This window comes from Panthera leo, chromosome F2 (assembly GCF_018350215.1).
Source record: "Panthera leo isolate Ple1 chromosome F2, P.leo_Ple1_pat1.1, whole genome shotgun sequence".
Classification (NCBI taxonomy): Eukaryota; Metazoa; Chordata; class Mammalia; order Carnivora; family Felidae; genus Panthera; species Panthera leo.
In genome coordinates this window covers 5,012,168-5,030,494 of record NC_056695.1, presented here as the reverse complement: position 1 = coordinate 5,030,494, position 18,327 = coordinate 5,012,168, and the positions used below count along the sequence as shown (strand labels likewise).

The 18,327-nt window shown below is 40.5% G+C and overlaps 1 protein-coding gene across 3 annotated transcripts in view; it reads left to right on the top strand.

The window, feature by feature from the left end:
- ST18 (ST18 C2H2C-type zinc finger transcription factor) overlaps positions 1 to 18,327 on the top strand; it is a 108,592-nt gene that overhangs the window by 61,897 nt on the left and 28,368 nt on the right. For all 3 annotated transcript variants that reach the window (XM_042923538.1, XM_042923537.1, XM_042923539.1), the window contains exons 11-13: positions 1,773 to 1,984; positions 10,387 to 10,632; positions 16,488 to 16,603. In XM_042923538.1, the coding sequence (XP_042779472.1) occupies positions 1,773 to 1,984; positions 10,387 to 10,632; positions 16,488 to 16,603 (574 nt within the window). The remainder of the gene's footprint in view (positions 1 to 1,772; positions 1,985 to 10,386; positions 10,633 to 16,487; positions 16,604 to 18,327) is intronic.

Sequence of the window (18,327 nt, the reverse complement as noted above, 5' to 3'; positions counted from 1 at the left end):
AGAAGTGAAAAGTCTGAGAAACTCACGGTTCAGAAATCAAGATTTTACTAGAGAGCAATATGGTAACCGCATATTTAAGAATGACTATAGAGTCACTTAAAGTGTGTTAATACTCCAATGGTGTCACATCCATGTAGAAGATCAGAGCTCAAAGATGCTATATATATATATATATATATATATATATATATATATATACGACTTGGGTGTTCTTACTAACACATTTCTTCAAGTGTTTTAGAGTCTTTGAATATTCTAACGAAAAGGTAAGAGAGTGAGCGTTGGGAGAAACCCAGGCATGATTTCTTTGTCATGGTAACAGTCATAAGGAAAGAAGTGAAGTGATTCCCCAGTTTGAGTTCTCCATAGACCATGGATTAGTTACAACATACACATCCATGGAATCTCTTCGATCTACCTAGTTACCTAGACTGAGTGCTCTCAGGACACATACTATGCGCTTCATTCTCTGGTGTTGGTCACTTCCTTCCAAGAACTGGCATGTTATATAAAACCTAGCAGTGATAAACAGACTTGAAAGGAATTGGCCCATCGAGAGCAAGTACATTCCATTCCAAAAGATATTTTATCTATTCTTACCCAAAATAGGCCAGCCAACATAAATAACACTGACAATAATCCTGTTAGATCCAGGAAAAAATTCGTTTGCACCTATACATACACACACAATGTTCTCTATTATAAAAATGCAAAATATACCCACATGCATGCACATACACATATATGTTTGATTCGGGTGAAGCTGGTTAAGGGCATTCTATACACTTATGCAACACAGATGTTGGTTTAAAAATGCAAACCATTCAGTGACATTCCTACGTTTTTGCAACAATAGGAACAATATTTGGTAATGCTTTCAATTACTTCATGAAAAATAATGATCAAATATTTAGAATAAGCAACATTTACAGCAAAATAAATAAGTACTTCTATGTTATCCCACTTAAATCTTGGGTGTTTCTCCCATGACCTTGAGTGATGTTTACAAACACCCAGAGTGAAAGGAAATATGGTTAATTTTCTCTCTCAGTAATGCCTTGGTGCCACAGCAGAAACATAAAACAGAAACTCAGCCTTGATAACTAAATTGCCTTTTTGCTCACCCTGAGAACATTTTCTCTGTCCTTTACTTATCGTGCTCTACCTAAATATGCAAAATGCCAGCTCATTAAAGACACTGCCGTGTATGTAGTCCCATGTAGTTGGACGTGAGGAACAACTTCTGCTGCTTTAAGCACAAAACAAACCTGAATGTCAAATAATAAGAATGCAATTCGATGTCTAAATATAAACGGTTACTATGAAAACAAATGTCGAAAGGGTACACTTTTTTCTCTACAGGAATCACTGGTCCTCACACATACATGGTTCACAGATGTACGAGTCTTAAGCTCCTGTAGTCTCTGATGGGTTTTGCTAATGTGGTTTTGAATCTACAATTTTTGCCACAAAGGCTTCCAGTGCACCTGCCCCATCACATGAGTTACAGAGTTTTTACCATCAGACGTGTAAAGACGAAAAATATCAAGAGAATAGACCTTCTTCCCCAGCAATCACAACGTTTGGTCTGGGAGACTTCTGCGAAAACCGATCTGAATCCCCTTTGTTTAATGTACCAGTAGACAATGGATCGTGTTTTTTAAAATCTGTTCTTAACATATTTCAGTGCAAGAAGTTATATCTTTAAAACAAATCTATTTAATGACGAAAACCACATCCATGCAATTGCTAATCAAATCTCTCTTCAACAGCAAAGCATTTTTCAAATCCAGGGAAATTTCCTAATCGACTGCCTAGTGCAGGCGCCCACACACAGAGCCCTTGTCGTGCCAGCTCTTACAGCTACGGTCAATGTAGTGAAGACACCCACATAGCAGCAACTGCTGCCATCCTGAACCTTTCCACCCGCTGCAGGGAAACTGCAGACATCCTCTCCAACAAACCACAGAGTCTGCATGCCAAGGTAGGCCAGTCCAAGAGCCCGGAGGGTGGGCCAGTGACTGAACCGTGAGAATAAACTGCTTTTCGTGTTCCTAACCACATTCACTGCCACGCCGCTCCCCCACCCCTAAAGCACATCCCTTCCCCGTCCTAGGAAGAGGGCCTGAGTGTAGTGGCTTCGGGGAGGAGTGAAAGAGTGTTGTTCTTGAAGGTGGTACCCCAGAGTCTGGGGAGACGTGCGTTGCGGAGATTTGTAGATTTCAGACCTAGCTTTGTGTTGGGGACTTTGTAGATTTCAGACCTACCTTTGTGTTGGGCACACGAGAGAGGCTTGCCGTTAAAACCAGTGTGAACAATGGAAGCTTTCTGCTGTCAAAGGTGGTAGGGAATGTCGGAGTACACAGGGACTTGTAAAACAGTTGCAAAATTGACCCGTCCGATTTTGTGATTGTCCGCGTTACTACTGTGTAATGGAAGGTAGTCTCGGTTGCTATGGTATTCTCAAAGGACACATAGTAAAACCTGGATACACTAAATCAACATGAGATGGTTTGGGAGGTGGGGGCACTTGAGAACTCGGGGCATTCAAATCCAAAATCAAAGTCTGCGAACTTTCTGAAGATGCCACATTTCTGAAGCCGATGAAATTAACCACGTCTCTCCACTAATCTCTCCTCTCTAACAATGAGAAGTAGACATCCATGTTTAGGATACCTTGATGGCAACAAAAAACAAAGATGTCCCAGTTCTTGCCTTTTGAAGAGGAGGGGTTTCTCACGCTCCAGAGTAGCAAGCGAGCCTCAGAGCCCCAGAGGGACTAGGAGAGCTTCTCCGCAGGCCGTCAGCTGGAGCCTGTAACTCCTATCTGTGCAAAGGGCTCAGTTAGAAGAAATGCTTTTCCTCCTTAGATGGCTGAAGCCAGCTGAAGCAAAGTGCCCAGGCTTATCTGGAGAAGAGATTTTACCCTTGCTTTAAGTGGGAGATCTCCTGGGTTAAACTCTAGCCCCGAAACTCAGGCGATTAGCGTGGATGGCTCTCTTTTTCCCTGTAAGCTCAACCCCATCCCTGGTGTGGTCAGCTGCTCACCTAAGCCTGCCAGGCCTTCAGGAGAGCAGGGAACGTGGTGCCATCGAGCATTTGACAGAAGAATCAGAATTAGCTTCTGGACAAATCTGAGCCAAGTAAACCCCAGGAAGAGTTGGTGGCCAAAAACCACTCAAAAACAATTTTTAAACAAATGAGGTTCTTAAACAAAGAAAAACGCATCCTCTGAAAACAGTAAAGAAAATACCGAGCTATCCGAATTCAAAAGCATTCGGGTCAGAAATTATTTATAGAAACGAATTATTATTTAGGGTGCTCTCAGGGCTACTTTAGTTCATTTTTATCCATTTTTTAAAACCTGAGTAAATTTCTCCTTTTGCAAAGGGATGTTCTAACACACAGCCAGTTGGAGAAAGCCGGAAATATCCACTGTCTTGGGCTTTATAGTATTTGTTGTTAAGGCTGTCCTTTGAGAATAATGATTAATGCTACCTAAATTACTTGAGCAAAGGGCTGCAGAATGAGGGCTTTCCATCTGCGTGTGTAGATATTTTTTTGTTGTTTTTTGGAATTCTGCCTTTAACCTTTATATTCTCCACGTTCTGTTAGTTGCTGGGGCCAGATAAGGAATCAAACAAAGATGACCGAAATCTGAGAGTTTTTTTTTTTTTTTTTTTCTTATTGCTATACGTGTTTTGTTCTTTTCTTGAATACTTTCTGGTCAGAAGCGTGACTGTTAAATTGGCGCATTCCAAAAATCCAAATAAGTGGCTTCTGCGTCTGTTCTTACACCCCTGTCGGGAGCACTGTGTGTGCCAGGGTTATTCTGCGGAGCGGATGCCCCCGCCCGGGCTGACAGGACGCACTGTGTGTCCCAGCCCCCAGACGGCCAAGCAAGTCTTACCCGCAGAAGCCAAACCACTGATGTATGATGAGGAAGAGGAGACACAGAGTGCAACAAGCGACTTTCAGGCGGACTTTATTCCACTCGCAGTTCAAAAAGCCGTTTTCCTACAGCGGTGGTGAAAACAGGATAAATAGGTCCCCCCTACGGTGTCACTACGTGCGAATCCCTCTTCCAGGGACACATTCGCACACGACTGCAACGTCTTGCAGAGCTCTCTCCTAGCTGGACCCTGTGCTCCAGATATCAAAGAGGACCTCATAAATCCCCGAAGCCACAACAACAACAACAAAAGTAATGATCGTAGCAAAACAATGAGAAAAGGCCAAAGCAATTAACCCCGCCAAGTGGCCTCTGATCCAAGAGTGCCCAGCGCACGCTAGTTCTACTCAGTGTTGCACTTTGCTCCGTGCCCTTTACCTCATCTAGGATTCACTATATATGAACAGTCCTCCCCTCCATGTTGAATGCTAGCCGGATTCTCTATCCACTGTGATTTGATTTTTCCTCTGTGGTGGTTCCCGTGCTTATTTCTGCTAACCAAAACCCGCAGATCTCTTGAGCTCCTTGTTTGGTTGGAAGGATGTAGAGATATACAGATGTGCCCTCCTCTACTCTTATAGCTGAGCAGAGGAGCGTTTTTTGATGTACTAGAGAGATACTCTGGCAGCTGGACTCTTAGCCGTACCCACGAAACGGTCTACGAGGGTTCGACTGGCCAGCTGCGTGTTAAATCCTGCCACAGACCCTGCCTTCAGGGAGCTTATGGGCAAGGCAGAAAGAAAGAAATCGTTGTCCCAGGTGGGGAGCTGGGTTTCCAGAGATGACATTTCTAGTGTTAAGGGGAGGCAAGAGTGGCTTTTATCAGAACTTGGCTGAGGGCAGACCGCTCACTTCCTTGATGGAATGGGCTTCTCTGACGTTGCCTGAAGAGCCCAGTCAAAGAACAAATTAGAGACCACGCTGTCACGTGTGGAGGCCACCTTTTTAAAATCAAGCCAAAGGACACTAACCTTGAAATTGCCTTCCTGCCTACTTGCTGGGGTCACATACAGGTTTTCTTTGTGCCACGTGTAAGCTCACGACTGCCTCCGAGTTCAGTGGCAGGTTCATGGTTTCGTGCGAAATCCCTGCTCTCGTAGAAAACAAAGGGAGCAGAGACTGTTCAGAGAGTCAACGCAACTGTGAGTTCCTGCAGAGTCTAGAAGCAGTGAAGGGACAACACGGATACTCTACATCGTTCTGAAGTCGCGCGGCCCCGAGCAGCGGTCTACCCGACGCCGCCGAGACGCTTCCCTCAGGGACCCTTTCCCCACACCGTGTTGAGAAAAATCAGTGCTAACATTGCCCATCGCTGCCCCACTGAGTCCATTATAGCTTGAAAGCAGAGGTTAAGAGGAATTGTGTATTTGTTAAAAGACAGTCCGGCACGTTCCCAGCACATGTACACCACCCACATCACCTGTATGTTGTTTTAAATATCTCTCTAAGGCATCAAGTCAGAAGAAGAAGTCAGTGGTACCCATAGTAGTGGGTATCGTATCGTTGGTATAATGTCCTTCGTCTTAATAATAGGAGTTTGTAAAACGGGCATGGGCCACAACCTCAGACACTCCCTCTTTGGTCCCACGGCCGTCACTGCCGTTAGGGGCCCCGCATTAGCAGAAAGGGGCAGCAGGCGCAGAGCAAGCCCGGGTTGGCTGAGTTGGCCGAGCGCTTTCCTCTGGCCCCTGAGCGCACGGGCCAGTGCTTGTTGGAGACCCTCCCCGCGGCCTTCCTTCCTCCCGCCCTCAGCAGCAGAGGTAGGAACACGCACGCGGTCTATCTTTATCCCGATCGCTTCTGCTTGCCAAGCATTCTGTTGTTTGTTTTGGTGTTTTCCCCACCTGTTTAGACGAAGTGGCATATGCACAGTATGCCTTAAAAGAAAACAAAAAACTGACACTCGGTTGAAACGCTTAAAGTTCAAAATCTGTTTTGTGCTTGAATAAGGCCGAGAAACAACATGATAGCACTTCACCATTCTTGCTGCCCGGTATCGGAAATCGCCTGATGGCTCTTGGGATGCTTAGAATCCAAAAGCAGCCTTTTTCAGTAACTTGAGTATCGTGTCAGATTGTATCACGAATTTTCAGTGAAATGTTTCAAGAGACGTGGGTCACAGATCACAAGGAACCAACTGATATGTGTGATTACATTGAATAATTCTCTCCTTGCCCCTGAGTGCAGTAGCAGTGGGATGTCTCTTTCGGCATCGAAAACCCAGTCAAACTGTTATTATTATTAGCTGTCATTTATTGAACACCTACTATGTGCCAGGCACTGTAAATAAGCACTTTGCCTATGTTAATTCTTTTTTTTTTCATTTTTAATAAACATTAATAAACATTCATTTCATGTTTATTTAATTTAATAAAATTTAATAAACATTCATTTTTGAGAGAGAGACAGACAGAACGTGAGCGGGGAGAGAGAGCGGGCAGAGAGAGAGGGAGACACAACCTCTGAAGCAGGTCCCAGGCTTTGAGCTGTCAGCGCAGAGCCCCACGCGGGGCTCGAACTCACGAACCATGAGATCATGACCTGAGGTGAAGTCGGGCGCTTAACCGACTGAGCCACCCAGGCGCCCTGACTGTGTTAATTCTTTTTAATCCTTCTAGAAACTCTGTAAAGAAGATATCATCCCACTTAGCAGATGAAGAAATAGTAGCATAGAGACATTAAATAATTTTCTCTTATTAATTGGAACTAAAATTTTAATTCATACCTGTCCAATTTCTTACGCTCTTAAAGTTCTTATCATTATCTTATCATTATCATTATCATTATCTTATTATGTGTTATGTAGACTGTTGTCCAACTTAAGAATCTTCACTGACTTTGGTTCCGAGTCTCAGACAATGGCTTTCGGGAAATGGTTAGAAATTTTATTTTAATTTCATACCTTATGTCAGACACTGATTTCTTCCCTGAATTCCGTCATTCTATTTATAGTGAGCACACTTCATAAGCTAATACTCTGAACTTAATAGTTTTGATGCTCAGGTACTATAGAGTAATATATGCTATATATATATTTTTTATTATTAATACCCTACCTGCTTTGACAACATCAGATAGCTTTCAATACAGAAAAGATCCTCTCCAAACAAAGCACCTGGCAGTAAAAGTGGAAGAACATGAGCCAGAAGGTGAAAGTTGGGGGCTAATCGCGGCAGCAGCCTAAGCAGAGGGACGCTTAATGTCTGCACTCCTGTTAGCCAAGTCAAAAAGGGAAAGACGGCCTATCCTGTGTTCATGGAAACCTTGTCGAATAAGGAAAACAATGCTGTCTTGTTATATCTGTGTTTTGAGAGTTAATAATTTTCACAGTCAGAACACTTAAGATAAAGCTCTCTTTTTGCTTTTACTTCATCGCCATCTTTGAATGTATCCTTTTTCATTATTAAAACAATATAACACTGCCATTTGCCTGGATAATATTGGAGGCTTGCTTTAAGACTACCTTCTAAATCCAAGCACAGTAATTTCTGTGTTTTCCCTTTTGTTCTTCAGAAAACAAATGTCTACCCTTTCCCCCTGGTTGTAAGCATAATAGGGATTCGGGGTTGTTTCCTGCTTTCCGTGATAGACATCTTTTCCTGATTGCAACAGAAGCCTCATCAATATCATTTTACTGGTTGCATAATGTGCCATTAAATAGATGTAGCATAATTTCATTAATCATTTCGCTGTTGGTGGACATCCGAATCACCTCTTATTTTATAATACCAATAAGGATTTTAACGAATAATTATTTCAACTTTCAGTTGAATAATAACTTATATTTATTAAATTACCTTTCCTGACAATCTCCTCTATGCATAACACACCCTTCTGGAAGGCAGGAACAGTATTTTTTCAATCTTCTTTTCCCAAATATGGATTCTCAATATTGTAATTAATAAATACATCCTACGTGGCACCTGTACCTCAAACGTGGCCGAAAGTGATGGTCCTTGGTGTCGCTCCTAAGTTGGAGAGTGCATGGATAGTATTAGACCTACGTCTACCCTCAAAAAAACCTTTACATTTAAATTGATATGATCAAACTAAGGGTCTGGAATGGCACTTTGAGAAATCAGAATATGAGAAGGTGGCGGTGGGGGTCCACATCGCGGCCTCGCCCACCACCCCCTCCTTTTTGCGCTTCCTTTTGGAGGTTCAGGCACAGACAGAAGTGATGTCTGTTGATACGGCTGTGAATAAAAATCCATGCAGTAAACGTGTGATCCACCCATCTATGGGCAGAAAGGGACCCTTCTCTGGTACTGTGTGTAATTGTTGAATGCATCTGTGCGCTCACTTAAAGCCCATCTGTACCCTGCTACCCAAACGTGCTTTCTCCCTGTCAAGTCAGGTGCTCAGAGCAGCCGGCTGGGGCGCGGGATGTACAAGAGTGCCTCTTTTAAACATTAGGAGTGATTTTTCCCCCCAATCAGCTCATTATTACTCAAGATGTGGAATCATAACAACTCTGAGAATCTCTAATTTTTTATTTACTATTTGGATTTTCTTCTGTAAAAACTAAAATATATATATCAGTGTTGTCTTGGAATAGTTGATATTTTTTTCAGGGAGATCGAATCTGCACTATTTATGGGTTTTGCACTATAAAACTCTGCAGCCCAGTCACATGGCTTCTTTTTCCTAAGCCATCTGTCACAGAGGTCTGGAATTTTATGTGAATGTTGGTTGTGCAGTCTTAACCCAAGTTTTTTATTTTTTTAATGAAAAATGTCAGCAACTACAATATTTAGCATTTTACTTCACATTGGCCATTAAACTTGATTACTATAGCTCCGTTTCATTGCTATAGTTACATATCAGCTATGATGCCAAGAATTATTTTGATGGGCTCACGGCAGAATACATTGTTAGATCCCGGAGAAAGCACGTGGCACGGATATGGTTAATATCTTGGATTTTTGTAACTAAGGTTTATTAATGCTGGTATAAAAACGTATTTGATATTATACAGATGGCATAAGATGTTGTGGTTACTAAGTTATTATCCCGGATAAGCTGCACTGTCAAATTCAGGGCTTAAAACTATCACAGGAGATTAAACTATTTACTAAAAAGGACAGAAAGATACAGCCAAAGCATCTTAGCACAAACATATTAGAAGTATATTTACCTCCCGCAAATTTAATAAAGCATATCTACCTCATGGGCTGAGAGGTTGAAAATAGGAACTTTGCAGGTGAAACAAGCGAACAGAAGAGGGGTTTTATTTTCTGGTCAGGTGCAAGCAGGGAGCCTTTGGAGGCGGCTACCTTGGCCCACCCTTCAGTGGCAACTGTTGGGGGGCGGGGGAGGCAGAGTGTAAATGGGGAGTTAAAATAAATCCCCCGGGAAGTAACTGGCTACCATATGTGTTGGGGATCTTGCTAACGTATTCAAAGAGACCTCCTGCTTTGCCAGCCAAAAGGAAAAAAAAAAGCGGAGACATTGTCCAAGATTGAATTGTGAATTGGTAGATGATAGTGAAAATACCCAAGAGGTATTTATCTGGCCCAGTTAGGAAAGAGCCCAGCACGCTGTCCCGCATTCTGAGTTACTGGATGGCAGTGACCACAGTTGACGAGAGCACAGAGGCCGTCCTTAGGAATGCATCATTTGGACAATCCGGAGCCCCTGAGCAGTCGTTGGGCCTTGACCCTTAAAAACAACAACAACGAAAACATAGCCAGAGGTATCCCAAGGAGAAAGGCTGTGAGGTATTGTGAGTTTTAGTTTCATACTAAGTATCTGGAAAATAATCATCTTTATTGTGCAGTTTCACTGTATAATTTACTCCCAAGCAGTCCCGATGGCAACTGCTACCTACCGCCCCCCCTTACCCCCCCAGTCAACAACCGTTTGCCCTATCTGGCCTCCCACCCCCGCCCCCAAAACGTAACAAAGCTTTTCTGGTTTAAGTCACCCAGGGTAAAAGGTCACGTTCCTATGAATCTAATATTTCAATAAAAATTCTCTTGCAGCTGGTTATTTTTGCATTTATTTGTGTTAGGTTAATACTGTGATGGGGGGGCGATCTGGGAAGGAGTGCTGTGCCTTTTTATAAACTCAAGTGTTAATGCTATAAATGATGAATTGAGAGTGATAATTCTGCAAGCCAGGAAAGGAGATTTAAAGCTAAACTTCAAAAAAATACATAAAACAGGGTTAGCCAATACATTTAGCGTTTGGAACATCTTATTTATATTAGGCTCTACTTTGTTTAAACCCAGAAACATGAAGCTCGCTAATGGCACTGCTCTTAAAAGTCTGCCTAAGAATTGAACATTAACCAAAGCAAATCAGAAAGCTAGATTTTAAATCAGATATACTTACATAAAAGCTTGCATTTAAAATGATCCCTTAAAAGCCCCACATGGCTAGCTGTAACTGCAAACTGCTTAAATGTTTTTCTGTTTCCTATTGTATACCAGGGAGCCGAGATAGAAGTGGATGAAAATGGCACATTGGACTTAAGCCTGAAAAAAAATCGAATCCTGGACAAAGCTGCACCCCTAACTTCCTCTAACACTTCTATTCCAACTCCTTCCTCTTCCCCATTCAAAACAAGCAGCATTTTGGTCAATGCGGCCTTCTATCAGGCTCTCTGTGATCAAGAGGGCTGGGACACTCCTATCAACTATAGCAAAACTCACGGGAAGACAGAGGAGGAGAAAGAGGTATTGTTTCAATATGTCAATCACTAAGTTTAAGACGCAGCATGATTGGACAGTATTCTTAGCTTTCTTTTTCCTCCTGAATTATTTTTCGTATTCCTGTGTAGACAATACATAATTCTGTACCTTGTTTCAGACTTTGGTAAAGTGGTGATCTTAAAATTTCATCAGAAATTGAGAAACGTATCCAACTTTTCCTGTCACTTACCTAAAATGACGTCGCCATGGTACATCGTATCCCCATTTGGGCTGCAATTGTGTGCACTGAATGAGAGATTATATTATTCATCCCTTCAGAATACAGAGGCCTGTAAGGTGCCATATATAACCCAGCACTGAAATGCCAACGTACTCGTTCTTTCTGAACCAGAGGGTAGAAGATGAAGTCAAATCAGGGATAAGTAAGAACCAGGGATAAGTGTCAGATTCATTCCCTTGGTTTCATGAAGGAACTATTAGGATATTTACATATAGAGCCATTGGCCCAGGTATGTGGATCATGAACGCTGGGCGTCTAGATTGTATCAATCCCAAAGTCAAGGAGATGCATCTGTGTATTTGGTTCTCTTTGGAGTGGTTTCACCGGTGAAAGCCAGATGTTGTCACTGTGCAGGATTCATCAAGCCTTCATCTCCATAGTTTGAGCCACCTGGCTTAGTCTGATTAGTCCTGACTTAGAGTCATTCAAAAGAATTCATGGCCAGAAACCTCCACTGTTTAGACTATATCATTACAAATGGGACCCTGTTACAGGAGTGGTTCATTTTGCTTTGCTGTCAGGAAACTTGTTGATACTTGCTGGTTGATACGTTCAAAGAACTAAAATAGCTACTGCCTTTGGACGTGTCCATCACCTTTTTGAGCTTTTTGAAGTTCAGAAACTTTTGGGGGAAATACTAATTTGATTTTTAACATCGGAGACCTTAAGTTGACGTAAAGAAGCATAAATGTGACATAGTGATCACAAGATTGGGTTGTTTCTGCAATTCTCCTTCCTTTCTTCCTTCTTCCCTCCCTTCGTCCTTCTTTCTTTCTTCCTCCCTCCCTCCTTCCTTCTTTCTTTTCTTCCTTTATCCCTTCCTTCCCCCCTCCCTTCTTCCTTTTTTCTTTCCTTCCTTCTTTCTTCCCTCCCTTCCTTCTTCCTTCTTTCTTTCCTTCATTTATCCCTTCCTTCTTTCCTCCCTCCCTTCTTCCTTCCTCCCTCCCTTCTTCCTTCCTCCCTCCCTTCTTCCTTTTTTCTTTCCTTCTTTCCTCCCTTCGTTCCTTCCCTCTTTCCTTCCTTCATCCCTTCCTTCCCTCTTCCCTCCCTTCTTCCTTCTTTCTTTCCTTTCAAGATTGTTGATTCAGTCCCCCTCTGTAGTAGCCAGCTGTAGAGAACGGGCCTACCCTCCCAAACTGCTCAATCACCAGCTAGTCCAAGAGCTGAGAAGACCACGGCTCATCCCACTCTACACCACCAAAAGGAAGCCGAATCCTAGTCAGAAGATCTATTGTTGAGGGTTTGGTAAAAAGTCTTATGTCACATGAAGTATGATATTTACAAAGTAAGCATAACTGTGCCGTATTCTTGGATTGATCCCATGAGGACAACACCCACCTTGTTTGGGAGTATCTCCATGTCATGTGCAGGGTGGGATGTAGACTTTCTGTCCCCACCCTTGTGACTGTGCTATAAATGGACCATGGTCAACAGTCACCAGAAATCTTCCCTCCAGTGTCAGACATACTGATTCAGTCTTGAGTAGTAATGAAGAAAATTTATGTCAAGTGGGTTCTTGTTTTCCTTTAGGGTCTCTTGTATTGTTTGATCTTGGTTATAATTTTTGGCATCAGCAACAGTATTGCATTCACATTCTGAGACACACCTCCCATTTGGGGGTCTAGTAAGTGCCTGAGGAATCCTCCTTGGCTATATGTCTTATCAGCCAGAAAATGAGGTCTCATAATAAATATTTTATCTTTATTTCCAATCTCATTTATCTACGTAATTCCAAAAAACAATCTGGATTCACCCTGGAGATTCAACTAGAGTATGTTCTTATCTAATGCTTATATATCTGTGACAGTGTTTTGTTTCCCAGCAAAATCGTGGAGAAAACGGATTTGTTTAGATTAGATTTCTGCTCTTTTCAGAAAGGCTAACTTAGTTCAGGTCTGACAGTAGAGACTTTTACTGCTACTGTTTACAACCTAAGCATTCTGAAATCTGGAATCCAGAAGCTGTGTGGAAATTCAGTGTCACTAAGAATAACAAAAGAGGACATTGAAGATGCTAAGTGAGTTCTCGAGGTCAAAGTGCTTGCCCTGGGTTTGAGTTGACAACATTTTTTAAGCTTAATATTTATTGTCACAGTTATTTGACCATGAGCAATTCATTGCTTGGGGAAACTATACCTGATGGGGACACACACACACACACACACACACACACACACACACACAAGTGTTTCTAAAGCACTGTGACTCCCTAAGACAATTTCTCAGCCCTCGTTCTTTGTGCCTCCTTCTGCACCAAGGTAATCTACAAATAGACAATGTTTTTCTCCCTGTTCTGAATCTTGTAAATGAAAACTGTGATACTTGATAGTTACTATTTTGAAAAAATAGATTGTATTCATTGTCCTCGTTGCGGAAGTAGCAGAGGGACACCGTAAGGATAAAGATAAGGGATCTTTAGACACAGTGTCTTATCACCCTAACAATCCTGAAAAGCAGGATTATGGTCAGAGTTTTTGGAGGAGAAAATTGAGACTCGAGGAGGTAAAGTTGTTGGTCCGTGGTCATACAGAAATTAAGAAATGGGCCTAGGATTTCCTAAAATGAAGAAAGAGGAGAAGGGTGAAAATAAAGAGAAGGAAAAGATTAAAAACCACATCAAGTAATGGTGACAGCCGGGAAATATTGAGAAATTAGAAAGGAAAGGGAAGAAGAGAACAATGAAGAAACGGTACTTGGCGAGGTGTGGCCAAGGCAACAGTGGACCAAGCCCCCCTTGACCCTGATCTACAGGACATGACCACACTTTTCCAGTGAGCCCAATGGGATGCTGTGCTCCGCCCAGGCCATACATAAGCTGTGAAGGGTGGTCGGTTCCTCTCTGACACCCCCGTCCTGCCCGTTCCCACCTCCACCGCCTCCCCGCGCCCGGCCACACAGGACACTCACACACGTAACACGCACACACAACCAGAAACAGAGCGATTATTTCTAATTCATTGTTATCTAGTTCATATGCACAACAGTTGCTTAATTTTGGTGGTAATTTTCAGAAAATATTGTCTGTCTCTCTCAGTGAAATAGCCTGTCCAGATGCCCCCTGCAAAAAAAAAAATCCTGAATCTGGAAAAAACTCAAAATATCTCGAAAGGAAAGTGCGGAGAAATAACTAGGGCTGTCAGTTGCATTCAACTGTCAGTTCTCCAAAGATTTCAGGGCTTAAAATGTTAAAAGTGCCAGATGCTATTATCTGTTATTCATGTTACCATTATGTTCTGGCCTTTACTGAAATCAATATAAACTTCCATCTGTACATTAAAGGAATTTCATTGCACCCGTATACTTTCTAAATGCAATGCATATATACCACATTCTCTCTTACATGTCCAGAGGATAAAATTATTATTTTTAAAATTATAGTTGAAATTTTGAAAAAAATTCTTCCAAATGATATTGACTTATTTTTTACTGGGTGCTGTTTAAAATTTTTTCTAGTATAAAATGCTTGTGCAACAAAATTAGGAATTCTTTCAGTGATGGTCGTCTGTGTATATGCTCTCTGTAGGTTTCTAGGGGTAGGATGCTGAGTGAAGAAAAGGGAAAAAGACAGTTATTTCATAATGTAATTGCGTGCATAAGAGTCCATAGTTTTTCTAAGGAGCTGCGAAATATTTAAAAGGTCATATCCAATAAAATTATCCTATTAAAACGTTACCACATGTTCCTATTCCAAATTGAATGCCATACATTCTGCAAGCATTATGTTTATATACATTTTAGTCACAATAATAGCATAAATTTTCATAAGTGATCATTTCTTTCAAAATCCCTTATTCTCTTGCCTCTCATAATGTATAGATTCCGCAGTTCAACAATAGCTTATAAACTTTATATGTTTTTATGTTCATCTATAAATGTACACGCCTTTAGGAATACTTTGTTCTTAATTTTATCATGAAGAAAATAATAAAAGGCTCTTTTTCATTTTATGCCATTTTTAAAAAAAATTCAGCACCTAAACAGAAAAACAAAGGCTGTTTCACACTGAGACAATATTGGATTCAGCATTTGTGTCTACTTTCAAAAAGCCAAGACATTTATAAATTATAGCAGAAAACACTCCCCGGGTGGACTCCAGATAGCCCCAAATGGTGGTATTGTCAGGTTTAAGGTCTTATAATTAGGAGTTGTTTCATGTTAGGCATTTACACTGTAAAGCTTGAAAAAGATAAGCACCATCCATCTATTTTGCTATAGATTCCATGGAAGGAGCGTCAAAGTGGCATTTCTTTTTGTATCTTACAAGGCAGCTACTACCAGGCACCCATTTCTCTTTATTTTTAAACGGTGCATTATGATCTCCTACTATTTTCAAACATATATCCATTAAATAAAATGGAATACTTAGCACTATAAAGAATATACAGAAAGAAGTTGGACCAAACCAGGTTTTATTAATTTGGTCTGTGGATGGTGTAACTTGAGATGGTTTACCAATGTATTTACCACTGTGTGGTTTTGTGGAAAACAGCCGAATTGTTATCCAAGTAATTAATGAAGATGATTACACGTGCCTTTATGACTGAGCTCAAGGTTTGAATTTTTCCTTGGTTGGGAAAAAACCCAGGGATTTTGTTTTCCCACTGATTTTGAGTGTAGACTCAGAATTATTAAAATATATTATATACGTTTTATTATATATATTTTGCCATCACATTTTTATATCCATTTGACTTAAATGAGATTTACCTTGAATAATTCAGAATAGTTTTCTCATTTTCAACAGGTCAGTACTTTTGAGAATTAGAATAGTTTTCCATATTAGTTAATCTGATTTTAATATTAAATCCAGGAAGCATTATATTTACTGGATATAAGCTTAAGGATGAATGTAAGCTAATTATGTAATTGAGGAAAACCATCATTAGTTTTCTGTAAGATAATATATCAGACGGTCTATAAATTATTTGAAAGGATTAATAAATCTTCCTTATGAAATCAAGATCAGTTTTAAGCTTAAAAGAAGGCCACAAAAATGAGGGGTAAGCCAGCAAGAAATTCCATCCAATGAGTAAAAGCATTACAAGATACTAAGCAAAAGAGGTAACTTAAGAAAATAGGAAATGATGTGAGAATAAAAGCAATTATCCAGAAAGATCAAACCAAATGCCTACATATTGTGGACCAGTTATTACATCTTTAAACAATTTAAATGTTAATTTACTTATTCTTTTTCATTTAAAAATTTGTGGTTCACTTTTGCAGTATTTCTTTTGTTTTACCAATGACTGCTGTGTACGTAAAGAACTATTTCTACATTCTCCAGGAAACATTCATTATGCAATAAAATCAGAAACATATTCACTATATAGCTCAAGAAATGCCTCTGTAGTTATATTTGCCAAAATGTCCTCATGAATTATAATTTTCCTTTCTTCACCAAGGATAGAGGTCCATCCTAATCAGGATATCATTATACTTTATTAGCTCATCAATTTTGAGTACAAATCCAATGAGGAACTTCAGCTAAGTCATTAAGCTAAAACTCAAATTCTACCCTAATGACTCCATATACAGTTGTCTTTTCAGGTTTCCTAATGCCTTCTGTGCTTCTGTATTTTTTTTTAATTTATTTTTTCCAGAAAGACCCTGCGAGCTCTCTAGAAAATTTAGAGGAAAAAAAGTTTCCTGGAGAGGCCTCCATACCAAGTCCTAAACCCAAGCTCCACGCGAGAGACCTCAAAAAAGAGCTCATTACGTAAGTCATCTTCAACGGCATATTCTGCGAGATTCTAGAACTAGGAGACTCAAGTTCATAATTTTGAGGAATCACATCCTGATTTGTATAGCTGATTTTCGGAATGTTTTAGGACAATTTCAACCAGTCGATAGTTAAGTGTTCGATATGTACCGAAATTTCTGCTTAGAACTAAGAGAATTACAAAAATCAAAGTGTATGTGACGAGACTTCATGCTAAGAAATGATTTAAAAACACAAAACCAATGTAAACCAATTAGAAATGTTTACATTTTTTGTTCTGTTTGGCTCATCAAAATCTTTCGTTGTGCTTTGTTCTATTGTGTCTTTGTAGTACCAGTTGCTAGTCTCATGGCCGTAGACAAAGTTTTTTAACTCATTTGAACCTCCAGTTTCTTAAATGTAAAACAGGGATATCAATAGTCATCTCATGAAATTGTGAAAATCTAATGAAATAATCTATAAGAATATATAAAATGCCTAGCGGGTAGAATGTTCTCATTTTGTGATCATTATTACTACCTGCGGCATAGACTAGCTCACAGTATTCTATGTAAGATTATTGCATTTTGTCCACTAAAGGCATAAATATTTTTTTAATGGGGAAGTACATTAATTCATGTTCCTATTGAAATTTTTTTTGATAAATTAATCACATTTAATGAGAATTTAAACAATTATTACATTGAAAATTTTAAAATATTACACCTGTGTTTGAAATACAGGCAGCAGCCATTTTCTTTTTGATTTTACAATAAATATTAAGTACCTGTCAGTAAATTAATGTTCCTTTCCATAACATAATTAACAGTACTGTTATCACACAGATGATACGAAAAACTTACTACCCGTCGGTCTAACCTCCTTCGCAGACTCACAGATTTTCCTGGGAGGCAGAGACCGGGGTGCCTGGGTGGCTTAGTCGGTTGACTCTCGATTTTGGCTCAGGTCATGATTCCAGGATCATGGGATCAAGCCCTAAGTCACGTTTCATGCTGAGTGTGGAGCCTGCTTAAGATTGTCTGTCTCTGTCTCTCCTTCTGTCCCTTTGCCCTGCTTATGCTGTCTCTAAAATTAAAAACAAAACAAAACAAAAACAAAGCAGAGTCCAGCTTTTTCTTTTTGAAGAGGAATTTTTACATTTAATTTGGGGATTCTGTTAGAAATCAATTACCATTTTCACCGTGATGAGTGTAGTGATGCTCTGCAGTCAGTGGTGATGATGGAGTGAAAGACCCAGAATCCATTCTTCTTTATTTTCTATTATTTTCATTATTTTTAAGTTTATTTATTTATTCTGAGAGAGAGAGCACAAGCAAGGGAAAGGCAGAGAGAGAGGAGATAGAGAATCCCAAGCAGCCTCTGCACTGTTAGCGTGGAGCCCAACACGGAGCTCAATCCCACAAACTACGAGATCATGACCTGAGCCAAATCAAGAGTTGGATGATTAACCACCTGAGCCCCCCGGGTGCCCCAGATCCAGAATCCATTCTTAAGAAGTCACATCTTTTTAGGACTATTTGGGTCTAGCTATTCTCTCTATGGCAGTGGAACAATTGTTAATTTATTCAGTAATAATTTTTAAAAAAATTTTTAATGTTTATTTTTGAGAGAGAGAGACAGAGCATGAGCGGGGAAGGGGCAGAGAGAGAGGGAGACACAGAATCCAAAGCAGGCTCCAGGCTCTGAGCTGTCGGCACAGAGCCCGACACGGGGCTTGAACT